We start from the raw sequence: 26380 nt of genomic DNA, 5'->3' as shown, positions 1-26380 counted from the left end.
CGGCATAGCGAAAATTGTCACAGAATGGTCGGAAAAACGTCGGATTTGTGTCAAATTAGATGATAAAATGTGTAATTAAGCATAATTAACACTTAAGATCCCCAAGCGATGTATAATTTGGGTATCGATATAGCCACGGGAACGGTGTGACGTCACATCCACCGGAAGTCGTCACGGCATAGTGTCCCCGGCTTTCCCTTCTCAACACTTTAGTTGCCAATGTGTCCTCGCAATTTTTACCCCCTATTTCAAACCCCACAGCGTACGCATGTATTAATTCACTACGTACTTCAGGTTGTCGATGGTCTCGTGAAGGACGTCCCGTAGGCCCACTTTGCTCTCGATAAAGGACACCTCCTGCTCGATCTCGTTGTTGGGGAGGCCACGGAGCCGCGCGATCAGCTGCAGCATCTCGTGGCTGTTGAGCCGCGTGATCACCGGGTTCTCCCTGGGGCAGTAGCCGATCTGCCGCTGGTACTGCAACGCCAAAGCGGAGGAAGAGCGTGACGCAGGGCGTTCCGAGGACCTTTGCCGGAAGCGAACGTCTGACACACACGGAGTGACTGCTGCGTTGCACGTATCACCATGAATAAAACTTGGTACCTACTGCTGATATTTTAACCGTACAGAAAGTTGATCATACTGATTACAGCAGCGCGAATAATAGAGGACGACTGCAAAGTAGCGAACATGACTACAGCGCTTTTCTGCCTACTTCTTTTATCATCATCCTGTAATTTGCTCTGCTCTAACCAGAATGCCGATCGTTTACCTTTGCGGACTACCCAGGACTCGACAACAGTGACTTCCTTCCGGTGTTAAAGCGGTCCTGCGACGTTGTTTTCTTAATTTTTTTACTGCTGATTATTGTGGTTAAAGAGATTCCTCGCGCGTTAATGATACCAGTGCAAAATGAATGATGTTGGAGTATGCAAACGAATGTTATTCCCCCTTGAAATTGCAAAAACGAAAAGATCAGATTTAATTGCATTTCACTTGCCCGGTGCCGAGATTGCCGAGCACCATTGAGACACGCAGGGGTAGCTTGCATGCAACTGCATTGCCAGGGCAGCCCACAGCCGCGGATTTCGACGGCGTCGTAGTTCTACGTACAGTCGCAGACAGCGCAAGGGCGACTAGCAGACCAAAGATAGCTCTCCAAAGTTTCATTGTAATCCCTCTGGTGTTGGAAGAATTAGAAAGCTGCGGAGATCGAACACAGTACCACCGCTTATCCAGGCAAGTCGCTCTATACTAAGCTAACCAGGACGGTTAGCAGATGGTATTGCCAGGCTGAATAAATCGGCAACTCGAAGCGATATGGTGTTCGCCGCTAATGACGGCAGACGCTAATTAATAACTTCTTCCTAACTGAAATCAACTCCCCCGTGTAGGCCTCGCTAAAACACATTGGACAGATTTTTTATTGCTGCTATTGTCATCAGTAAAGAGGTACTGTATGGACATCATGGACATCAAGTACTGTATGGACATCATTAATGAGATTTAAATACATAGTGGTATAATTCCAGAAAGGACTAACAGCACAGTTGTTAATTCAACGAAAGTAAGTGCCTTGGCACAACCATTATTTCGTAAATACCAACCATCTCTCCCTCAAAGACTAACCGCTAAAGGATCACAAGCGCATCTAGTCTCCGCTTGGACTAATCGTTTGTCGCAAGCGCTAAGTGTCGCAGTTTGTACTTCCTTATCGCTTTTTGGCTTAGCATTGCTCATAGCACTGCTCAGAAGCAGCTTATCCTGGATGCAATATTTTGGTGTGGGCCAACCTCCAGTCTGTTGGAGTCTGACGAGGCCCCGTTGAGGAGCAGTTGGCCTCCGGTGAGGAGCTTTTCCCCGGCGAGCGCCGCCAGCAGGGAGGAGCGGCCAGACTGCGCCATGCCAATGATGCCGAACACCTCGCCCTGGTCCACGTGGAACGAGAGCGGACCCATGGCGCGGCGCCCGGTGTTGAGGCGCAGCTCGCTGGCCAGAAGGCCCCGGACTTGTCGCGGGCTGTCGGCCGGAGCCTCCTGCGTCACCCGATCCCGCATACTCCATCCGTCGGTTTCTTTTGCTTAGTGCCCTTATAATCTTGGGAATCTATACTTAAAATCTTTGGGGATGCAGAGAAGGCTTTGGGTTGAGAGGCCATTTTGTTTTTGCTCTCATGGTCTGAACCGCGTCGTGGGGAAAGGGATAAGCGAGCAGATGAAAGGATATAGAGAAAGACGTCGCAGTGTAAGGCTTGATTCGTTTCGACCACCTAGGTTCTTGAATGTGTGCAGACAACGCAAAGCACACAGGTGTTTTGACACTTCGCTTACATAGCAATGCACGAGCAAACACTCGCCCTCACTCTCTGAAGACGGCTTGCAAAGACCAGCGTACCGGTAGCGGTACAGTCCACCGCCATTGGTGAAGACTATTGGAAAGTAATGTACAGCTGGGGAAACAAATTCAAACTTCCATTCCAGTGTCACATACTTAAAGTTCATAGAAAGACAACTTCAGGGGACACTGAAACGTCGCCTCAAGGTTATGACTCGATAGCGTTAGGCTCCCATTCCGCTGAAGATTCGGTGTCGTCGTTGTCGGCGGCGGTGGCGTTGTGAGGGAAAAACCGGCCAGGGAAGGGTGGTCCAGGTGGCCACCCTATGACCCCAGGCTGGTCACCCTATGGTAATAATGATTAATGGGTTAATGGGAATAATGAGCTCTTATGGCCAATTAATAACTGGTCGCGAGATGTCGCTCGGGAATATCAACCTGGGTCCCACAAACTCCACCAATGGCAGCACCTGCAATCGCAGGGCAGTGACGCATCGCATAACCGCTTCACCACTGCGCCAGCAGTGTATGAGGACTACCAGAGATCTGTGAATGTTAAGTAGAGAATGACAAATTCCGCATATATGGGAATTAGTTATCGCGTCATACCCCTAAGGCGGAGCATAAGTGTCTCCACCAATTTCTTGCATATAAGGGCTGCAGCCGATGTGCCAGATGCACTACTTCAAACATTGTGGCCGCCCTTGGTGGCCTATACCAGCCGCGTGCTGGGTAACACCATTGCTTTACGTCCCCATGAAGCCGGCCTGCATCGAGCCTGCACAATTCCCTGTCCTTGTCCAGGGGATGAAATTTCACCGAGAATGCGTCGTACCCCTTCGAGGAGCTTCCTGACGAGATCCGCCTCCTCGGTGACGGACGGGTGGCGTTGCTGGTCGACGCCAGCCAGCTTGGCGGTGGATCGCTTTATCAGGGGCATAGGCGGCAGCTTCAAGCCCAGCCTCTGCTCCCAGCTCACCACGCTGGCCATGTAGAGCAGGCCCGTGAAGAACATCATGAGCAGGTCCCAGCCGGAGGAGAGCACGTTCAAGGGAGACCGCGGCGACACCAGAGGCTCGCACTCGTCCTGGCCACAGTCGGCTACGCCGGCCGAGGTTACTTTTGAGCGCGCTTCTACATGCGAACGGCGGAGTTTCTTTACACCGGCGACATAAGTACTGCGCTTAACGATGGCTACCGCTTCAGCTTCACCAGGCATTAAAACCACGCGCTTATTTGATTCACTTTTGCCGCAAGATAAGCGCGTACATCACTAGGACAGGAATTTTATATATACGACCGTAGAAAGACAACACCGTTCTATATATACGGCCGTTTTCAAGAGGTTATAATTTGAGGTCTGAAAGCAACACTAGAGCTGTCCACTTAAAGGACAACTGAATATGTTTTGGAAATCGATGAGCTTAAACGTGTTGAATGTGTGCAACTTGCAGGTAAAGCATTTTCAAGGGAGAGTATGCAGAGTATTTTGGGCTAGCACTTCAAATGGCGAGATTAAAGTCGTGATGGCCTTCAAGCTTCTCTGCAGCGCACGGCGCTGAATGTAGGGGGAGGGGGGGGAGCGCATGATGACGTCATCGAATTTTCAACGCATAAGCGCTTGCTTTGAAGGAAAAAAAAGCTGCGTCATTGAAAGCAAAGCCCGCAGAGCGTTGTTTGGAATCACTCATTGAGGCACGGAAGGGTGAGGTTGATTGCAGCGGAGGTTTGAAATCTTACCTTCTGTGACGTCACGTCAAGCTTCCCCGCACCCCTCCATGATTTGAGGATAAACCTAAAGTTAAATCGTCTATTTTAAACGCTAGTGCAAAAACACTTGGCGTGCTTTACCTCCTACATAGATTTTAATCCTTGAATATATCGTTATCCTCAAAGTAAAGCAGTTGCCCTTTACGCACCATGAGAGCAGTCAGCATGCTTATACCGCGCCCGTTAATATAACCCAGTACATAGTGTGCTCAACCGGGAAAGACCTGGGCTAAGGCGCCTCAGCGCCACGCAGAGAAGGACCATGGGGCCGGCCGCTCACCGTTGCAGCAGTGCCTGATGCGGCTGGCGAACGGCTGCTGTTCCTTGGGGTAGTCGTCGAGCGGCACGGTGCAGAGGTACCAGAGCAGCGTGCTGTGCAGCCGGCAGCAGGTGGCGTGCTCGGTGAAGGACGCCTGCAGCTCGCCGGCGCCGTGGCCCACCGCGTACTGGGGCAGGAGCCGCATGAGCACCATGAGCATCTCGGCCACCTCCGAGGTCCAGCCCGAGGGCCGGAAGTTGGACACCGTGCTCGGACCCACCATGTCCATGTAACTGTTCGCCACGGCTCCTGGGAAAGAAAGCAGCAGCACGCCCGGGTTGCCGGAATGACTGCGGTCGGAAATACGCCGGAGAGGCTCAACACGGGCAGACAGTTTGGAACTGGCTTTTGGCAAGTCGCTGGCTCCATTAGATGAGGAAAATTGCAGATTGTATACGATGCGCTGCTTGTACTCACATATGGGAGTCTGGGAATATAACGGTCTATTTGAAATTATACTTGTGTATATTCGGTTTATAGAGCTTTTAAGCCAGATGAGTTGCTTATGAGCCGTGTAATCACTTACTTATGGCAGCCCTGGGGCATGCTAAAAGGGTAAAGGGCAACTGTGGCGTTTTTTAACATTTTGAGTTGATAATCGAATCATTCCTTAAGCCACCTTTCTCTGGCAGAAAAAGAAAGCAGTTTTCAAAATGGCGACTCGAAATATTTTCTAACAACAAAAACTAGTAAACTGAAGCCCAAACTGTGTTTCGACCGAACTATCACGTCACGAGAAACCAATGGCTGCTCGGTCATGGACACTGTCCAAACATCATGAATGCGTTGATTGGCTAAACTGGCGACTGCAAGGGACAGCCTGAATCATTATTTGTCTTTAATGAGCAACAGCTAGAATAGGAGAGCCAATATCGACGAACGTGCTAACTAGGACGTCTAACACGCAAGATTTCCATAGAAATCTTCCGAATTTTAGGACACCAAATGGGAACATCGAAATTCATTTTCGCTCCGGCGAAACGCCATCTGGCTGCGAAATGGCAGTAGGCAGTAGGAATGAAGAGAACGTACCCTGATAGCTACGGTAAAATCTGTGCAGGTAGAAAAAAAAGCCGGAGTTGCCCTTTAAGAACCTTCGTCTTGACTTTTCATGACCTATCGGTAAGGATGCCACGTGACCTGCAGAGTTTTGAACAAGGCTGTGCATAATCAACGCTGCTCCTCGCAGACATTGATAAATACTTTGTCCCAGCAGCTTTAAAAGCCTGCGCTGAAGATAAAATAGTTTGGCGCAGCAGTTTTAAAAGCCTGCGCTTAAGATAGTCGACGTTCTCAGATTTCATAGCTCCCATACACACTGCAAGATTCATGACATTCCCGTCTGTATATCTTAGAACTTAAGTCATGAGTCGTCTTTATTAACATTAGGACGATGTAGGTAGGCCCGGGCAAAAAACTGAAACACATTTCACTTGGAGGAGTTCGGGCCCCTTTGTACAAGACAAAATAGAACGAAAATGACCGAGCATGTTGAATAACTGATGCATACTAACATTAGCGGGGCAAGAAGGAATTGTAATTCAGCAAAATTCAAACAAAGCGGGTATATATGGTTAGAAATTAATACAAGAGACGATACGCATATTAAGAAGATTCGTAAGAGAAGTAACATTTGTAAGACATACGATTTCAGCAGCGCGAACACGGTTAGGAAAAGACAGAAGGCGGACAGGACAGAGCGCTGTCTTTTCCTAACCGTGTTCGCGCTGCTGAAATCGTATGGATTCCCACCAACTAGCCCGCCAGATTGTGTTATTCAATTTGTAAGACGACAGATTTATCAGAAAAAAAATTAACGGTGCTTTAGCTTTGGCTAAAACGAGTGAGAAGCGGTAGTTTCACGATGGTTTAGCCTGGCAAAGTCTTGTTATGCTATTCTTTGAGCGTTTCTTTGGTATTTTCCAGGCTAAACCATCGTGAAGCTACCCATTCTCACTAGGTTTAACCAAAGCTAAAGCACCGTTAATTTTTCCTGGGCGCGCCGGCGCTCCTTCCGTCATATACTCGGTTAACGATGGCGTGAGGTCAAGCCCTATCACGTAAACACCGCGTTTAGGCTCTTAGGCGAATCCAAAGTAGATCACGTGACCAAATTCTGGTTGACCTTGACGTGACCTTTGCATCCCCGGCTTGACATTGACTTGACCTTGACCATTGATCTGTCAAATTGCTTGACCATTGGTCTGACCATTGACCATCCACCGGTTCTCTAAACAAACTGAAGGTTTGACCTTGGCTGAGCCTCGAAAGTCATCGGCAATTCACGGCGGTCTCAGCCCGAGACCTCTAGTAGTCAAGCTACCAATTAAAAAAAAAAAACATTTACGGCTACTGACCGAAGAAGAAGGTGCTGAGAACCAGCATGACGTAGCCGGCGATCATCTGATCCGTCATAAAGCTGGCCAAGTACGTCAGCGGCACGAAAGACCAGCCGAACATGAAGAAGAGCGAGAAGAACGGACCTGCAAAGGAAAATCAAGCCTAACTAAAGTTAGCCTAAAATAGTATTACGTTCTAATCACGAAGAGTCTACTGCCACAGAAAACGGATCTTTTATAAAACTAGAAAAGTCCAAGAAATGAAATACACGTAGTATATCGCCGTCCCCGGCCATTTCCACAAGCAGAATGCAGTGACTTCGAGGCAGTTCAATTTTTTCGCTGATCCTTTAGGCCAGGGTACACCACCATCCACCTCAGTCCATGATCACGGAGTCCCTTTCAGTGTCGACGTCACGAGCTCGAATGAAGTGGCGGGAAAATTTTGTAATTCAATTTTCTCCGCAATAAATGTCTCTTTTACTCAAAAAAAAAATCAGCACAGCCAGAAAGAGCCACGGAATCTATTTTTATTAATAGCAACAATTGGTCAGAGTTGTGTTCCTAAAGTTCAGGTTAGGCGTAATGTATTGCCTGTTCTGGTCACGTTATAAAACCACGCTTGGCTGCTACTGTCTTTCAGAATGCCATTCTGTTCTTGCAGAACGTGCATCAAGGCTTACCCTTTCAGTTTAATGATAGCCCTTTTCGCAGGGACGTAAGAGTTAAAGTCCCCTGCTTTCGTGCTCTTGTGACTTCAGAAGCGGTCTTGACATTTCTTCGGCCTCGCAAACAAAAAACCGGGCTGCTCAATTCCCAGATAAACGGGACGCTGTGGCATTGCGCAGTGTATACGATTTTTGTGTCTGAGGGCACAGAAATTTGCGCTCGTTTAGTATATTGGCTTCCCGGCGCACTTTGTATCGCGCGAAAGATGTCTTGAGTCACGTTGAAATGAAAACATCAGTAGCAAGCCGCATTTTAGAGCGTATCTTTTTGAGCCAATGCGTCACCGTAAACATGGACCGGATCAAATCTATATCTAGACGGTGGCGCCATGCGCAGGGATCAGTCAGCCTGTGCCATCTTGTGCACAGTCTGGTGCAGTCAGCAGGTGGCAGGCATCACCCCTTCCCATAGTAAAATTTGTTTCGTGCCATGTGTTTACGTGCAACGCAGTGGTCGACTTGCCTATCTTAATTGATCTATTCTCGTCTGATGGATTAGCGCTCGACGCGCTCTCCTGGCGCATTCTGTATATAAGAGTTCGATACTCCAGCAAGTTAATTCGATGCGCTACAGTCGCATTCATGTAAACGCGGCTTTGGCTGGAGAAAAGATGCCACAATCCTGCACAGCGATGCGTATCTGCGCGTCGCCTGCAGCCGTACCCATGTAGGCGAAGCTCTTGCATATGTTATCGCTGAGCGCGGGCAGGAAAAAGGGCACGAGGAGCACCAGCGTGGTGAAGAGGTGGTACAGCATGTCCGTGATGAAGGTGATGCTCCAGTAGCGCGCCGCGCTGAGACCTGTCATGAGCTGCAGCTCCTTGGCGGCCGACGTGCGCTCCTGGAGCGGAAGCAGCAGGCGCAGCGCCGCCGACAGGGACATGGCCACGGGCACCAGGGCGCCGACCACCAGGCGAACCTTGAGCACCACCGCGTGCATCTCCTGGCTCAGCCGGTCGAAGTCCAGGGACAGGAACAGTGCGCGGCCCTTGGGCGCCGATGTCGCACCTGCGGGGCCACACAAGCGCGTGGAAGCAGGTCTCTACCACTGCCACTCTCGGCTGAATGAGCAGTGACTATAATGAGGTACTATTCAAAAAGGCGGCGGCAAATGCCCTCAAAGGGGGCCCTTCAGAGCGTCGACCAACAGGGGATATTCAAAATCCGCAAACTCGCTTTCCCACATAACTATTTTGCGAAAGACAAGATGGCCGACTTTCTACAAAAAAAAAAAATACTGCAAGGGCTACATGACAGGCGCTAAGGGTGTGGATAGAATGTAAGAAACGTATTTTGGAAGAATCAAACAAAAAAAAACTAGTCCTTCTTGCTTTTTTTCAGCGGGAAGTGCATGGTCAGTCATCTTGTCTTGGGGCACCATTGTTATGCGGGAAAGCGCACTTGCGGAATTTTGATTATCCCCTATTGTGTCGCTCTGAATCTGGTTTCACGGAGGCACCTGTAAGCCTCCTGCGATTTCACGCCAGTGGATTAAGAGTGCGCGCGAAAAGTGAGCGACGCGACTAAGTGGCCTCGTTTGGGAAGACCTCGCGGCGACATGCGTGACATGCACCAGAGGGATGTGCTTTTGTTCGGTGCCTGCGCACTGTAGCTTAGTAAACGTTCCCGTAAACTGTCACCTCTATTTCCCTGTAAGTGAGCAAACTATGCAGGTTGCAAACTATGCAAACTATGCAACGCATATTCTTACCTGCATATGCAGGTAAGAATATGCGTTGCATATGCGTTGATTCTGGACCTACAGCTGGAGAGCAGCGGCAACGGGGCTCGAGTAACCGTACCCTCCTTGATACCAATCTCAGACTACAGTTCACCCGCTCGTTACCCGCTCCAATACTGTTAGGGTTCCGTTACTGACAAGCACGTTGTTATCTTTCGTTAAATTTGGCGGATCTACCTCACAGCTACAATAAAATATTTTCTCTGAGGCGGCGGTGCAGCAGCAGCGGCGAATACCAAGACGACGCGCTTGTTGAGGTGAAGACAGATCTCGGGGGAGGTGCTATGTGACAAACCGGAAACGGCCAGGGTGGGTCTGATTGGCTAATCGCGGGAGGACTTACGGGCGGCGGGCGAAATTTTCTGCGGATGCAGAATAGAGCGACGAGGCAAGCGACACCAACGTTGGGCAAAACGCTTCGCGCGGAAGGGCGCCGCTCGTCGCTTGTCGCCGCCCCGGTCGCTGAGCTTTCGCGCGTTTTTTAACTGCAACGTCACGTTAAGTGGTCGACCCCATTTTCGAGAGGTCCATCTTTGAGGGGCATTCGCCGCTGCTTTCTTGAATTGTATATATATACAAAGGGAGAGATCACATTCCCAATTTGGTGTAAAATTCGGCGTAAAGAAAGTTTTCGCCATGTCACACCAGAGCTGCCAGGAAACCCAAGGTGATTGAAAATTAATCCGACACCTCTTTCTCTCTGGTTCCTTTCACTTATTCCTTCTTTCCACCTCCTCCGCTGTGGTTCAGGTGTCCACTGAGGGTGCAAAAACTACTGTGCCTTTTCTCATAAAACATTCCCAGTGCCTGCTCTTTTCAATAACAGTTATACTATAGATAAGAGCGGCGTTTACATGAACCCGACAGCGGCGGGTCGAGTCAGGGAATCGAGTTGAGCAAGGTCAGCCCAACTCGACGACTGCGTGTTTACATGAACTCGATTTTAGCGAGTCGAGACCGCTTCAACTCCAGCGACACCGAGCGTCAAACAGCGCAAGCGGGAGTGGGCAGTGGCAGCCTCCAAGATGGCGGCACGGCACCGCTGTCTCAGAGTATAGTGAACTAGAATATATTCTAGTTCACTATACTCAGAGGAGCGACGGCGCCGGCGGAAAATAGGTTCGCATTTACTCCCTCCCCTCCCGCTAACCCGACTCAAGCGAGTTAACCTACCCTCTGCAGGCGAGTTAACTCGACTCGCTCTCCCGCTTGTTTTACTCGACCCGGCAGCGTTTACATGAACCCGACAACTGGTTTTTTACCCGACAAGCAAACTCGACTCGACTCTATCGAGTTCATGTAAACAGGCCTAGACAAAAGCGCAATTCGTATCGTACGCTCTTTATCGAGGGCGCTGCCGATTCTGCGCTGGCGGCCCAACTGGGCGAACGGGAACTCGGAGGACAGGTAGGCGGTCGTGACCCCCACGATGCATAGCTGCGCCGCCAGCATCGCCGCCTGGATGCCCCACGTACGCCGCCAGCTGGCCAGCTTCTTGCGCACCAGGGCGTCCACCTGGCACAGGAACAGCTGCTGCGGGTCGGCCGCCGAGCGCGCTGCGCGGACAACGCGTCAGTTAGAGACCAGCGTGTTCATATCTGGACGACATCACACGGGGACACTCACGGGGCGCTTCGACATGAGACACTGCTGACGCCTCCTGTTCGTCCACAGCAAACCCCGAGGCTTCGGTGCGGACCCTGGAAGAACGAAGCAACGCTGCCATTGAGCGCGGAACGACTCTAGCTACAACTTTCACGATGTGTACTACTTCGAAGTGCTATTCGACTAGACCCTCTGGAAAGCAGGCTTCGAAGTTTCATTCACTTATCACTGAATGATATAATCTAAAAGCTAATATGTTTCCTTTCAAATAATCTCCATTATTGTAATGAATTGAAGTGACTGAGTTTATTCCCACCTCAGTTACCCATGGGTTATAGACTTTCAAGGACACTGGCCCGGAGATGGATCGCCTAAGCGTGGCGGGCAATATCGGCTCGCGCGATGCAGAATGATGGCACCTCGCATCATAAGCCAGTGGCATACAATTCCAAGAGCCGGCGAAGCTAGTGCCATATAATCGCCTTGCAGAACAACATATAAAGTACATTACGCGCAGTAGGTTTAATGTACGGCGAAACACCATCCCCAACCTCACATGGGCAGATTCAGGTCCAGCCACAGGCTATAGTAGTGCGGATTGTGGTTGCAAGACTGTGTGGTATACTGAAGAACGCGCCTCACGCGCCAAGAAATAGGGTTCTTGCACTGTGAGCTTTGGCTGACTTCACTGACGTCGACTGCCGCATGAAAGTAACCCTTCCCCGACCCATCCCCTGCTCACCAAAAAGGCCAGGGAGCCATAATCTCAGAATTAATATTCATTCGTTTCCTCATTTCAGTTTCCATCAGGTGAGTTCGACTCATCGAAGGGCTCGCCCCGTTTCTTTTATGGAAGTTCTGACACGTGAGTTCGGACAAGTCTTTACTACCAGTATTTTTTTTTTATGCCACTGCTCTTAGGCTAAGGATGAATAACTTGTGCGGATACCTGTGTGCCACCCCGTAGTTTCTACGCACTTGAACATTAATCTAAACGTCCAGCACGGAAGTCGGCAGTTCGCCAGGAGTCTGAGTGATACAATGGCTGCTGCAGCGGAATGGTCCCTGTAGTTAAAAGGCGACCGGTGTGCCAGCATCAGACATGTGGATATCTGCGAGGCAGCAGCGCAGATGGGATTGGCATAGGGAACATCGGGGGAATTATATTTCGCCATGAAGCTCTCTCCGTATAGGTATTGCTTCACCGGTAGCAAAGGGTATAAAATAGTCACCTTGCCGGACGACGAGACACCATGCCTAATTTCTAACCTGCCTGATAACCATGATTTGATATCGCATGCACAGCACTGCTCTCCAGCGAGGCCGTTGATGTGTTTCTGCGCCGATTTATTTTTGATCACTTTTGATGTTACACATATACAGTGTGGAACTCGCTGCTGCCTGCTGGATTGAGGCTCACCTGAGCATGACGTCTTCCAGGGAAGCGGTGTTGACGCCGATGCGCTTGATGCCCAGCTTCTCCTGGTTCTCCTCCAGCTTTTGAAGCAGGTCGATGAGCGACTTGATTCCGGGGAAGCCCACCGTGTAGACCACCGACCGCCGCCTCTCCATGTACAGCTCGGCCGACGGCTGGACCTTCTGGATGAAGGCTGTCAGCTCGGCCGCGTCGCTGTTCTCGTCCATCAGGATGGAGAACCGGTAGCCGGAACCTGCAGTCCGCACTACTTTTGGAAAGAGAGCTCCTGACATGCAAAGGCCCCATAGCCGCGTTTACATGAATGCGACACTAGCGCATCGCATTCATGTAAGAAGGGGCAATGCGCTAGGAAAGCGCGTTGCACTAATGCGCCAGAAGGAGGTGGATACAGTGGAGTCAGTCGACTTTCACAGCGCATAGTGCATGTAAACACGATCGGATCGCATTAGGAATTATGGAAATTTTCTGTGGGTCTGGTCCGCTCACGGAGTTGCAGGACAACAGAAGGACGCGCAAACGCAATGCTGCCCTTAAAAACATGTTGCATATATTCCGGATTGCAACATCACAGCAATCAATCAGCCAGACAGGAAGTACAGAAAGAAGCACTGTACCTATCGGAAGCACTGTACCTTCGATATGCGACACCGTGTACCGCCACCATCGCGCCAGAGGTAGTGCGCTAAATGTAAACGCTGGCACATCGCATTGATCATGATGCGCTAGGTAATACGATGTGCTACAATCGCATTCTGTCGATTTCATGTTAGAGGGAAACTGTGCAAAACCACACAGAGGACACAGAAAGGTAAGACGAGACAAAGGCACTGACTAACAACTGAAGTTTATTCCTCTGACATCTCGGTAAATATGCAGAAAGAATCAGAAACAAGAAGAACAACAAAGCCAGACATCATATAGACATAGATTAGATGTAAACCCGACTCATTTGGGAGTAATGTTTGCCTATGCTGATAAAGTACCGGATGCCAGAAATGCTGCGTACATATGCAGTCGAGCCCACTTATAACGAACCTGACGATCGCGCAGATTGCGTTCGTTGTATCCGAAGTTCGTAGTAAGCGAACTTGCCCACTTACTACGAATGTTTCTTCCCAACAGAAAAGAATGGTGTTTATGTAAAAAGTCTGTTGTTCACATTTGTTTCTTCAAAGCAAGCCCTACCAAGCCGCCTTCTAAGCTTTCCAGCACGGACATGTGTTCCTGGCCAAGACCCTTGCTGTGGACGAGCTGTTCAAGGAATGCGACTGAGGCGTTCATAGCAGCCGGTGGTAGGTCGGCAACCTTGTTTTCAAAAGTACTAGTAGAAAATGCTTATTCATGGAAAAGGGATTAGGGGAGGGGGGCAAGGGGCGGGGTTGGTCGGGTCCACAGTGAGGGACTCCGTTGGCTGGCTGGACTTGGACAGGACTGCCTCCCAATGCGCCCACGTTTGCCTCGCTATACGTGATATTGCTTGGATGTTATGGCAAGCCCATACCATGTGATAAAAGGTCGACTTTTCGCCGCGAAACGTGCATTCAGCTGAGAAGGATTCTGAGTTAATAGCGTGTGGTCTAGCTGGGGCTGTTTTAAGACAGGGTTTTTAAGCGCCTGATAAGACACTCTGACTTATCCAGTACCTTAACGGGTCCCGGGATCGTCTGTCTCGCTAAGCGAACGTGTTGGCGTATCTCACGTATTGCCTCCTCCACATGTGCGATGTCTGAAGTTCTAGCCGTTAGTTACCTCGACAAGGTTGTAAGGACGCAGCGATGAAGCGACTGTAGTGCATGGTAGTCTTGGAGACCACACGTGCCATAGAATTTCAACAATGCAAAAGTGCCTAATTTGTTTATTGATCTCACTTTAGCTATATATATGTGGATTTAACTGCACGATTCAGGTCGTATAATTTCGTAAAAGGTGTGATATACCATAGCTTTTATGAAACATCGTAAAAGTGAACAAGGATCATGACAGGTGTAATATTTTCAAGAAAGATGCCGCTCGAGGAGTGCGCACCGTGCCTCTTGCGCAGGTAGAGAGAGGAGCCGCAGCAGGCGACGTCGCCTTGCGCGATGATGGCTATGCGATCCCCGAGCAGCTCGGCCTCGTCAATGGAGTTGGTGACAAGTAGGATGCCGCTCTGCTGGCGCGCCTTCAACATCATCTCCCACATGCTGTGCTTGGTCTCCAGGTCCACGCCCAACGTTGGCTCGTCCAAGAGAAGGTACTGCGGATACAGGAGACCTCATCCGCAAGTACTCCTTGCACTCAGAGAAGGTGATTCTGTCACCCTGCTGTGAGAAGGCATGGCGACGGCATGACCAGGGTCCTCACCTTAGAAGACATAAAACAGGGTACGCCTGGGCTTAAGCAGCGCTTGAAACTGATCTAACAGTTTGTTTGCTGAGTAAGAATCCAAAGAGAAGTTCACAAAAAGCTTCACCGAATGTTGCACTGTATAGTGGGACCCCTCTAGTATATATGCAGAGTGAACAGACCCAATTATATCAGACACAAAGGTAAGTATGTCTGACCAGCCAAGGATGACCGAGTGGTAAAACAGCGCGTATAGCATGAACGTTTTGAAGCAGCATGCTGGTAGCCAAAACTACCTCGATGCAGTCGCGATTAAGGAAAACAGCTGAACACCGTCGATGAAGCCATCCGTTTCGAGCCCACCGAAGGGCAACCGCCACTACGAAAAACTGCCACCTGCCACGGTGGGCAGTTTGCCCACTATCCGGTGGGCAGGTTGTGATGACGCCACAAGGTCACGTGACCTAGGTGGCCCACCTGCCACCTAGGTTGCTCTATGAGGATCACCTGCCAGAGCAATGCCCGCGATATCCCGCTCAGAACGCCGATGCTGGATTTTCTGGTGAAGGGGCCTTCAACGATATCGCGTTAAAAATGTGAAGCTTTCATCGCTAAGCTATTCTGGGCGGGATAGAATATGCTTCGACGGTCTGCGCACGTTGAATGAACTGTAAGAGCGTACAGCGGGTGAGCCGACCAAGGCTATGGCGAGCTGCAGTCTCCGTCGGTCGTTGTAGTTGAGGTCGCGGACAATCTCGCGTCGCCGATTGTAGAGCTGGGAATCGTAGAGCGAGATCTGAGCATCGGACCGTGCCTTCCGCCAGTCCAAGGAACGCAGGCCGGCGAAGAAGCGCAGGTTCTCCTCGACGCTGAGCTCGTCCAGGAGAGCGCTGGTCTGCGGGCAGTAGCCCAACAGTTGCCGCACGGGCCCTAGGTCGTGGCGGACGTCCCAGCCGCTGCCCACGTACACGGTGCCGCCGTTGGGCCGCGTCAGACCGGCCACGATCTTCAGGATGAGCGACTTGCCGCTGCCGTTGCTGCCGAGAAGCACAGTCACGTGCTCAGTGTACGTCTTCAGGCTCACAGAACGCAGGACCGTTAGGGTCCTGAACAACGTCTTGATCTCCTGCGTGAACGTGCAAAAAAACGGCCAGGCGTCCGCGTGATGCTATGGCCGGAACGTACAGCGAGCGAAAATTGTCAGCGGGAGAGAAGGCAAAATTGGACTGGATAACTTTTATCATCGGCTTGAGTAACAAGTGGATTAGTTGATCTTTTCTATAGATGGCCCCCATTGGAGACTGGCGGCGACCTCTTGGGCCCTTGTCACGACTTGTGCACTCGGAGCTGAGCAGCAAGGCGATAGTGATGAGGGATCTATCGGACAGTCCCAGAAGATTTGGTCTACGGTGGCCACCGCATTTGCTGCACTCCGGTTTAAATCCATCTGGGTACACATGTCTTAGGACAGCGGGGTTAGGGAGAGTTTTAGTTTGGAATGGTTTCCATAGTACTTCCTGTTCTTAGTTTCTGTGCGGAATGAGAAGATTAGCCTTTCTAGCTGCGGGATCTCGCGATAGGTATTAAGGCAAAGGGCAATTTTTATAGCTGCACCTCGGTCTTAGATTCGAGCGAACATTCACTCTTAAAGACACTTGGCGGCGCAAGGGCAGGTAAGAACATTTTAAGGTAACACAAAGGTATTCTCCGGATTGGTTTCTGCCTCCAGCGTTTCTTGAGTGGAAACACGTGAGGAAATCGCGTGGAAAGAGTCGGTTGTAAAGAGCAATGCGAACGCCTTGTGTCTTACGTCGGAACCGATTCCGACACAAGACACTGCAAATTTTCGAAGGGGTACGTAAGTTCCTTTCCTCCCCCTCCCTATTCTGGCAGAAACATGAAACTTAAAACAGCTGGAAAAAATCTAGGAATTCCCTGAGAGCTACTACGATTGTCTCCATCTGAGTGCAAGAGGCGGAACCACAAACTAAACATTAATACACCTACATGGGAGTAAAAAGAGTAAGTTGTGCTCTAGCGCCCTCTCTTTTATAAAAGGGAGTGTGGGCTGGAAGACAGCTTACTCCCGCTTTACTCCTTTCTGTTTAGAGTGCACGTAACATCACGGTGTTTCTTTCCTTGTGTATACGAGTGTACTTAAAGGTGCACTGAAGAGGATTCTGAACATGTCTTTTTGCCGCGGGAACTTGATGTAAACGTTCCCAGCATTCTTAGGAGCTGCGACTTATTGCCCTGTGTGGCCGATTTCCTCAATTAAATCTAATTAACGTCCGGCTCCCGCCTTTTTTTTTTGAATTCGGCCTCATACGATGGGCGGAGTCTACTAACGCGTCGAGTGCCTTTCAGCCAGTTCCGTGGAGGCTTGCCGCTCCGTCATCGGCGGAGTAATACGTAGTAATACGCGGAGTGACTTTTTGAAAATGCGCACGTTGTTGGCCGAACTACGTTCAGCCATTTGTGTTTTTGTAAGCCGATGAGATGGACATCGACGATCTCACAGAGCTTGAAAGAGAGATTCTTCGGCGGACGGCAGATTTAGGCGCCATCTCTTACGATAGTACGCCTTTGCGCGATACGGCCGAAGATAGCAGCAGTGGCCATCCGTCCGGCCGTACCACGGACGAAGACTCGGACGCCGATGGCTCCGAGGACGGCTGGCAACGAGTGGGAAACGTGGACTGGTGAGTGATATGAACTCTATTATGCTCGTGGCACGCATCGCTGACATCCGTTTTCTGCGAAGGTGCCAGTGCGACGGCTGCGCTGCCATGCCGACAGCCATCGAGAACGTCTGCTGCCGGGAATGCCCGGCCGCCGTTAAAAAGCAGCCGGGACACAACTGCATCACAGCGCACCCCGAGTTCGGGTATCTTTGCCTGGACGAGGGTGTGCTGCAGCTTGCATATTTAAACATGCGGCATTACCGGCAGCCAGGCATGGGCGACACCGCGAACGAGTAAGTACAACTGCAAGCTTCACGGATTGCGTAATAACGCTACCGGTGCTAGCTCTTGCAACTACGTTTATTGACCACAGTGCGATCTAAAGCGCATACGCATGCGGTGCTGTTCTATTTAAAAAAACGACAGAGAATGCCTAAAACTTCGTATACAGTGCGGAATCACGGTGTGCTATGGCCATAACCACTGCAAAAGACTGCAGCTGTCCACTGCGCAAACAAATGGGATCAGGATAGTTTGCACTGACAAAGCCCATTACTGTGCAGGAGACAGACTCATTCTCCTTTCAGGAATTAGATTACGAGCTATATAGCATAAGAAGCATGGAACCTTTTTTTACCTTACATGCTGTCATTTTCAGAAAAAGGAACCTTATTTACAGTTTCAGGAACGGCTGAAAATAAGGCAGACCTTATTGACTGCTAGTCTAATACATGTCCGGGTTCAGGTACGTCGGGATTTTGGCTGGTTTAAATTTATCTTTATTGCAGTTGGCAGCAACTGCTGAGCCAATTCGAAATTTCAAAGGAGATTGTCCTATCAGAAGTGGGCTTCTGGCACCTATATATATAAATTTCCTTAGTTGCAGTGATAACATAAATACTAGTAAGTGTGATGAAAAGTGTGCTTTTGGAGCATTTAGCAGAGTTGTAGAACTTGGTTCCCATATATGGAATTGTACATAGTGTATATTGCCGCCCAACACCTATCCTTTCTTACTATCGCTCCCCCCTTTCTTTCCCTCTCCCTGTCCTTTTATTCTCGCTAGCCGCAGCTCAGGTTTGGATGGCAGATGCCGCGGCTAGCAACATCGTTAGCTTCCATTGTTATTTTTTTTATTATCAATAAAGAGCCACTAGCAACAACAAGGGAGGTCAGCTTGAGACATCTAGAAAAGAGTGAACATTGGGCCTCAACCTTGGTGTGCATGCTTACTCAAGTCACCATTGTTTAGTGTAGTTACAGGAATGATTGTTTTTGGTTCAAATGAGTAAATATGCAGAACAGGCACTCTTCTGGCTGAATTAAAAAAATTAGGAGGCGGCTAGGGGTCAGAACATTCTGTCCCCTCCCGACTTGGATGCGCATCTGATCAACTTCATCCTGTGTACTGCTTGCTACATCTAATCATTGGCATTGTTTCAGGCACTACCGGTTTGCTGCCTACAGGCAGTGTGTGCTCTGGCTGTGGGGGCGGCTTGGGCGCCACAACAGAAGGCCCCTGCCCGCCTGCATGGTGAAGGCAATAAGGGCAAAATATCCTGGTGAAAACCATGTAGGTTTTCAGCTTGCAACTCCTTAAAGCGGGTAGACGACGACGACGACCAAGAGCGTGGGAAGAGTAGAAGACGACAACGAAGTTCGGACTGTGTTCTCGGTGCCGCTAGCAGCTGTTCTTTCCTATTTGTAAATATATTCTTTCCCGCAACATATTTGGTGGAGGTGCGGCTTTCCCCTACGTCTACCAACGGCGGAGCTCCGCAGCGGCCGCCAGTTGCCTTCCCTCATCATGACCCAAGACGCCTCCCAGCAAACCTCAGCCCCGGCCATGACATCACTCGTTCTTTCTCCCCCTTGTGACCCTGGGACATTTTCTGGTACCGACAACACTGACGTCGACGACTGGATCAACATGTACGAGCGAGTGAGTACCTACAACCGCTGGGATCCGACCCTTATGCTCGCAAATGTAATATTCTACCTAAAAGACACTGCCCGGGTCTGGTATGAGACCCACGAAGACCATCTAACCAGCTGGGACGTGTGCAAAGAGAAACTCCGCGAATTGTTTGGACCGCCGCTCGGCCGAACACTTGCTGCTAAGAAGGACCTCGCCTCCCGAGCTCAAACATCTACGGAGTCCTATGTGTCGTACATTCAAGATGTGCTGGCCCTCTGTCACAAAGTTGACGCCAACATGCCCGAGTCTGACAAAGTCGGCCACGTGTTGAAGGGAATCGCCGACGATGCCTTCAACTTGCTCGTATACAAGAACTGCACTACAGTCGACGGAATTATTAAGGAATGTCGACGCTTCGAGGAAGCCAAAAGCAGGCGTATTAGCCAGCCGTACACACGCCTCCCCAACACGGCTGCGACTTCTTCATGTGAAGACCTGCGACACAGGGAAACTTCAGCGCCCCCAGAAAATGTGACCCGCATCATCCGACGCGAGCTCGAAGCTATGTCCCCTGCCCCCCTGCATCTACATGATGGCGACAACCGCTTGCCTACCATCTCTCTGGTACAAGCTGTCGTCCGCCAAGAGTTTGCAAACCTTGGTTTCCAGCCCGTCAGCCCTGTACGGTCTTCACCACCACCCGAAATCACTGCGATTGCTCCTGGACGACCTTCGTACTTCACTCCACGTCGCCGAAACCCTAACGACTGGCGGACAACCGACGACAGGCCCATTTGTTTCCATTGCCACCGCATTGGCCACATCTCCCGCCACTGTCGAAATTATTGGTCCCGTCGCAGCACATACCGTCCTCTCAGCTCCCATCGCGACGACGAACAGCCCAGCCACTACACGCCCCCTCAAGCCCAGCACGGTGCTACAGTCGACGGCCAGATTCCCCGCTCCAGCCGCTCCCCGTCCCCCCTGCGTCGACAGTCTCGTTCGCCCCAATGCCGTCGCTCCTCTCCTGGCCCCTACGGACGCTCGCAAGCGGAAAACTAGACGCTGCAGTGTCTGGAGGTTATGCTGCAGTACAGCCCCAGTCCCAAAATCCTCGATTAGCCCTTCGTGCACACCATAATTTGCTCGCCATTCATGTCGATGGAGTGCCTGTGAGAGCCCTGATCGATACAGGCGCGCACGTATCCGTCATGAGTTCAGCCCTACGACGCCGCCTCCGAAAAGTACTGACCCCTGCACCCAAAGCCGTTCTCCGCGTTGCCGACGGCGGAACGCCTCATGTTGTTGGACTATGCACAGCCCGTGTGACCATATCCGGCCGCCATACATCCATTCTGTTCTCTGTTCTAGACCAGTGCCCTCATGAAGTCATTCTTGGCCTCGACTTCCTGTCTGAGCATTCAGCCCTCATTGACTGCGCCACTAATGTTGTTCAGCTTGACCTTCCTCTTTCTGCTGAGTCGCCGTCCCCAGTTATACAGTCTTTGTGCTGTCGACTTTGTTCGTCTACCGCCTCAAGCCGCAACTTACATTTCTTTCTCATCTGTTCCCCTGTACCTGATGGTCACTACGTAGTCACTGCGGAACTTGACGTCGCCCTGACGCGCAGCATTGCGCTTCCACACATTGTATTTACATTGTCGGCCAACCGCGCGTACCTTCCTGTCCTGAACTTTGGTTCATCCATCCAACCGCTCCCGCAAGGCATCTCACTCGCCACGCTGTGCCCTGCTGCCGAATGTGTGATATCAGTGGTGGACAGCTGCTTACCTTCCACTCAGCAATGCCGGTTGCCTGCGGCCCCATCAACAGTGAACCCAACGGACGACTACCCTGACATGATCGCTTCTGACCTACCGCCGATGCAAGCTCGCGATATTAGGTGCCTCTTATCATCTTTCCGCGACATCTTCGACTTTGATAGCCGTGTTTTGGCTCGGACCTCTGTGGTGACGCATCACATAAACACCGGTGATTCCGCTCCTCTCCGCAGACGTACGTACCGAGTGTCCAGCGCCGAACGCACCGTCATAAATCAAGAGGTGGACAAGATGCTCGCAAAAGACATCATCGAGCCCTCGTCAAGTCCTTGGGCTTCACCAGTCGTCCTGGTGAAAAAGGACGGCAGCTGGCGCTTCTGCGTTGATTATCGGCACCTCAACCGCATCACAAAAGAAGACGTATATCCACTCCCAAGGATCGATGATGCCTTAGATTGCCTCCACGGCGCCAAATATTTCTCTTCAATTGACCTTCGATCGGGGTACTGGCAAATTGCCGTTGATGAAAAGGACCGCGAGAAGACCGCCTTCGTGATGCCTGATGGCTTATACCAGTTTAAAGTCATGCCGCTCGGCCTCTGTAACGCCCCGGCTACCTTCGAACGAATGATGGACTCCCTTCTTCATGGCTTTAAATGGTCCACCTGCCTCTGTTACCTAGACGATGTTGTGGTTTTCTCGCCTACTTTTTCCACGCACCTCGAGCGCCTCTCCAATATTCTGACAGTGTTTCGTAACGCCAGACTTCAGCTGAACTCATCGAAATGCAAGTTCGGTTGTCGCCAACTCACTATTCTCGGACACCTCGTTGACGCTTCTGGTGTACGCCCAGATCCCATCAAAATTCAAGCTGTGAAGGACTTTCCTCTTCCAAGGTCGTCGAAAGATGTGCGCAGCTTTGTCGGCTTGTGCTCGTATTTTCACCATTTTATCAAAGATTTCGCCGGCATCGCTCGTCCCCTCACCGATCTTCTGAAGAACGACACCCCCTTTACCTGGGGCCCTGCTCAAGAGAACTCATTTTCATCCCTCGTCCATTTGCTGACCACTCCGCCCATCTTAGCACATTTTGACCCGTCGTCTCCCACAGAGGTTCGCACCGACGTCTCCGGATATGGCATCGGCGCCGTCCTAGCCCAACGTCAACAGGGTCAAGATCGAGTCATCGCTTATGCCAGCCGCCTACTTTCAGCCGCAGAGCAAAATTACACCATTACTGAGCGTGAGTGTCTTGCCCTTGTCTGGGCAGTAGCTAAATTCAGACCCTACCTGTTCGGCCCTTCATTCGCTGTGTTGTCACTGATCGCCATGCTCTCTGTTGGCTGTCTTCACTAAAAGATCCCACCGGTCGCCTTGGTCGCTGGGCATTGCGCCTCCAAGAATACTCATACTCCGTCGTGTACAAGTCAGGGCGCCATCACCAGGACGCTGAATGTTTATCCCGATACCCTGTGGAACCACCTGACCTAGAGGACGCAGAGACCCTGCCCTGCCTCTTAGCTATCTCTGATCTTGCCGATATTGCCAACGAACAGCGCCACGACTCATCTTTACGACCTATCTTTGATGGCATCCGTTCTGCAAACCGATCTCCGTCTCTGAACCTTTATGTGCTCCAGAACGGCATTTTGTATCGCCGAAACCTACGCTCCGATGGCCCTCCGCTCCTGCTCGTGATACCCCAACGTCTACGCTCTTCTGTCCTGGAAGAACTGCACGATCTGCCGACAGCCGGTCACCTTGGCGTGTCCCACACGTACGCTCGGGTGCGGCATCGCTTCTTTTGGCCTGCTCTCTATCGTTCCCTCAAGCGTTACGTGGCCACTTGCGACCTGTGTCAACGTCGGAAAAGGCCCTCCACTTTGCCTGCCGGTCTTCTGCAACCCATCGACATACCTCCGGAACCTTTTCACCGTGTTGGCCTCGACCTTCTTGGCCCTTTTCCAACACGTCCCTCTCCGGCAACAAGTGGATCGCTGTCGCAACTGATTATACGACTCGGTACGCCATCACGCGTGCTTTGCCGTCCAGCTGCGCTACCGATGTCACCGATTTTCTTCTGCAAGACGTCACCCTTCACCACGGCGCCCCTCGTCAACTGCTCACCGACCGCGGTCATTTTCTATCCAGAGTAGTTCACGACATTCTTCGTTCGTGTGACACGCAGCACCAGCTCGCGACAGCTTACCAATGGGCTTACGGAAAGGTTCAACCGCACGCTCACCGACATGTTAGCCATGTACATATCGCCAGACCACCGAGATTGGGACGCAGCCTTGCCTTATGTGACATTTGCATATAACTCTTCCCTTCATGACAGAACAGGCTATTCTCCTTTCTACCTTTTGTTTGGTAGGCATCCCACCTTGCCTTTGGACACACTCATGCCGCCTTCTTCAGCCCCCACCACTGCTTACGCTCGGGACGCCATCTCCCAGGCCACGCTGGCGCGCCAAATAGCACGTAGTAGGCTCCAAGCCTCTCAAGTTTCCCAGAAGTCAGCCTACGACCGCCGTCACCAGGCCGTCGAATTTACCCCAGGATCACTCGTCCTTCTCTGGACGCCCTCTCGCAGCGTCGGTCTCTCCGAGAAGCTCCTTTCGCACTACCGTGGCCCTTACCGTGTCGTGTGCCGTGTTACCGACGTGAACTATGAAATTGCTCCCCTTGAAACCTCGCCATCGTCCTCTGGCGCCACCACCGACATCGTCCACGTCTGTCGCCTTAAACCTTATCACGACGCTCACACGTCGCCGCCCTAACGCCGAGACGGCGTTTCAGCAGCCGGGGGTCCTGAAGTGGGTAGACGACGACCAAGAGCGTGGGAAGAGTAGAAGACGACAACGAAGTTCGGACTGTGTTCTCGGTGCCGCTCGCAGCTGTTCTTCCCTATTTGTAAATATATTGAACCATTGAAATATATTGAAAAATAGTGAACCATTTCGCACCTCATTTTTGCTTCCAATGCGTCACAGCATTTACAGATTGCATGCAGACCATTTTTGGGAATGTGCTTAGTTTATTCAGTGTCTGTGTAGTAGTATAGACAAAGTCTCTGCCTGACAGGCAAGGACAAGCTCGTCCTTGTCATACCTCAGCACCATGAGAGGTTGCTCAACTACACTCACACTCACGGCCACTTACACTCATGTCCACTCGCATTCACAAGCACTCATTCACGTCCTCTCACACACTCGCACTAATGTTCACTCACATTCACAACCCGTCACCCAAACTCATGACCACTCACTCAACCGCACAAGCTTCGCTTGTGCGGTTGAAGAGCTAGGCCAAGTAGATCAGGCTCATTGCATGGGTCTGGCCCAATAAAAAAATTATGGCCCGAGCAGAGCTCTACAGTGCACACGGCCGGCCATAGGAAAAAAAAACGAAGCGTCCACTGCAGTACTCGAGATCCCACCTTACGCTAGTTATTGCTGAGAAGTTGACAGTCGTGGTTTCAGCAGCAAGCATTGGAACTCTGTGTACAGACCTCGAGCCGTGTAGGAGGCATGTCAACAGACATCTGCCTTTCTAGCTGTGGTAATGCGAAATTTGATAAAAGGATCGGACACAACTCGTATCGGTTCACTGCACCCGCGAACCTGCGCCCATGCCAACGGTGAACTAGTAAGGTGAACAACAACGAAATATTTCCATTCTCGCGCCAGCGTAATCCTCTGCGTCATTCGTAAATAGACACCGGTATGGTGCCTTATGCTACCTCGAGCGCCTTCGGCAGTGAATATGTAATTCCCTCAGCTATCAACAGAAAAAAAATAAGCACATGCAACAAACTTCACTGTCACGCGGCATTTGCCTCCAATCATGACCACTCATGCTCACAGACGCGAGTGAGGTGATAAGAGTGCACTCACGAGTGAGTGTGCCGACCCACAGTCCTTGTAAATCGTCCAAAGGTAGGCATCCTACGCACCCGAACATGGGATTTCAGCTTTCCACTGGCAGGATAAAGAACTGGATCACCTCATACCACATTTTTGCTTGCAGTGCATCAGAGCTTTTGCACATTGTAATTCATCCAGACCACTTTTTTTTGGAATGTACTAAGCTTATTCAGTCTCCGTGTAGCAAAGACTTATTTGTAATTCAACTGCTCTATAAGAGTTGGTTTAAAAGGCTTACAGAACTGTGGTGGTGGACCAAAACTTTCAGACTTCAACTAACCTGCTGATACATGAACCAACAAGGTGTGAACCTTCCACATCTTCACAAAATTTTGTTCTGCAGCTCGTCAAACTGCCATACACAACTGAATCGCAGGAAATGTATTTGCCTAGCAGCGTTTCAAAATCAGTAAGTTAGGTGGCTCCATTGCTCTTTTGCAGCATAATGTATAGCTCTGTATTTCAGCCATGCGGTAAAGTACGAAAAGATGCACAAAGCCACTCAGAATAGCAGTTGTAAAATAGTTTATTGACTTGCTTAGATGTATCTGCAGAATCCTTCCGGCACTTGGTAGGTGGCCGGGATCCTGCTCAAATCTGAATGCCTGTTGGTCCGCGGGTGCAAGCACCACTCTTATCACACTTGCCTCAATTGCTCCTCTGCCAGTCAAGGGGAATGTAACTGCAGGTGCACTGAATCAAAGTTTATTCCTGCTAACAGTGTCTTGCAAGTGACTGCACAAATTGCAGAGGAGAACGGCCAGACTGTGATAAGAGCATCCCTATCCGCCAACTGGGATACGCGCTCTCTAGCAGGCAGGTTCTGCCGAGAGAAAAATCTGTGTGATCTGGCTGAACCAGTCATTTTTCTGCAAAAGATGTTGGTTGCCAAGGTGACCATTCAACAAAGGATACGTGTCTTGGCATGTCCATACAATCTGGGGCCGGGTAGACAGGAACCTGGGAATCTGTAGCTGGTTGGACCTGCATGCAAGAAACTTGTAAAAGTATGTGCTGACAAGACGTTCATGTCGACCTCCGTTACAGTAAAGGGGAAACGCACATCTTGCTGCTCATCAGACAGTTCAGACTTTCAAACACGCTGGATGTTGTCCCCCTCACCTTGGCGAAAGCCGATCGTTGGTGCTGGGAAAGCACTTATGCTGGCTTCTGATGCATCAGAGAAGGATCGCTGACTCTTGGCGCTGCTCATAACTTCCTTCTCAAACTTTCAGGTGCGCTCTGGAAAGGAAATTGGCGCATGATATTGTTCGAAAATACGCCCCGAATGTCATTCATGCAGAAGTTACACATGTTACTCACTGAAAGTTGGAAGTGTTTGCATGGGACACAGTGTGAGTGATGTCATTGGCAGCCATTGGTCCTCATTACACTTGCAAAGTAGGATTCCGAGCCCTGCCACGAAGATGCTATGTCGGCCTCTGGTGCAGCAGAAGGGGGAACACACA

General features: G+C 50.6%; 2 protein-coding genes and 1 long non-coding RNA gene across 3 annotated transcripts in view; 1 reads left to right on the top strand and 2 right to left on the bottom strand.

Moving 5' to 3' along the window:
- LOC149363849 (phospholipid-transporting ATPase ABCA3-like) overlaps positions 1 to 26380 on the bottom strand; it is a 53180-nt gene that overhangs the window by 7117 nt on the left and 19683 nt on the right. The window contains exons 7-17 of the mRNA XM_089568614.1: positions 15282 to 15725; positions 14300 to 14510; positions 12257 to 12506; positions 10858 to 10931; positions 10569 to 10787; positions 8154 to 8498; positions 6781 to 6906; positions 4385 to 4672; positions 3170 to 3435; positions 1794 to 2036; positions 290 to 477 (exon numbers count right to left, since the gene is read on the bottom strand). Coding sequence (XP_089424740.1) covers positions 290 to 477; positions 1794 to 2036; positions 3170 to 3435; positions 4385 to 4672; positions 6781 to 6906; positions 8154 to 8498; positions 10569 to 10787; positions 10858 to 10931; positions 12257 to 12506; positions 14300 to 14510; positions 15282 to 15725 — 2654 coding nt within the window. The remainder of the gene's footprint in view (positions 1 to 289; positions 478 to 1793; positions 2037 to 3169; positions 3436 to 4384; positions 4673 to 6780; positions 6907 to 8153; positions 8499 to 10568; positions 10788 to 10857; positions 10932 to 12256; positions 12507 to 14299; positions 14511 to 15281; positions 15726 to 26380) is intronic.
- LOC149363852 (uncharacterized) lies at positions 16881 to 23940 on the top strand. Its single transcript, XM_089573806.1, has 3 exons — positions 16881 to 17301; positions 17364 to 17576; positions 18727 to 23940. The coding sequence occupies exons 1-3, from the start codon at positions 17099 to 17101 to the stop codon at positions 18881 to 18883; spliced, it is 573 nt and encodes a 190-aa protein (XP_089429932.1). The 5' UTR covers positions 16881 to 17098; the 3' UTR covers positions 18884 to 23940.
- Positions 25420 to 26349, bottom strand: LOC149363851 (uncharacterized). Its single transcript, XR_016288587.1, has 2 exons — positions 26034 to 26349; positions 25420 to 25895 (listed from the first exon to the last, which is right to left on the bottom strand). It is a non-coding gene; the product is annotated as an uncharacterized LOC149363851 (long non-coding RNA).

The sequence above is a fragment of the Amblyomma mixtum genome, chromosome 2 (assembly GCF_055824585.1).
Source record: "Amblyomma mixtum isolate Tamu chromosome 2, ASM5582458v1, whole genome shotgun sequence".
NCBI classification, from domain to species: Eukaryota; Metazoa; Arthropoda; class Arachnida; order Ixodida; family Ixodidae; genus Amblyomma; species Amblyomma mixtum.
Note: the sequence above shows the minus strand (reverse complement) of the source record. Positions and strands in the feature narration are given on the sequence as shown.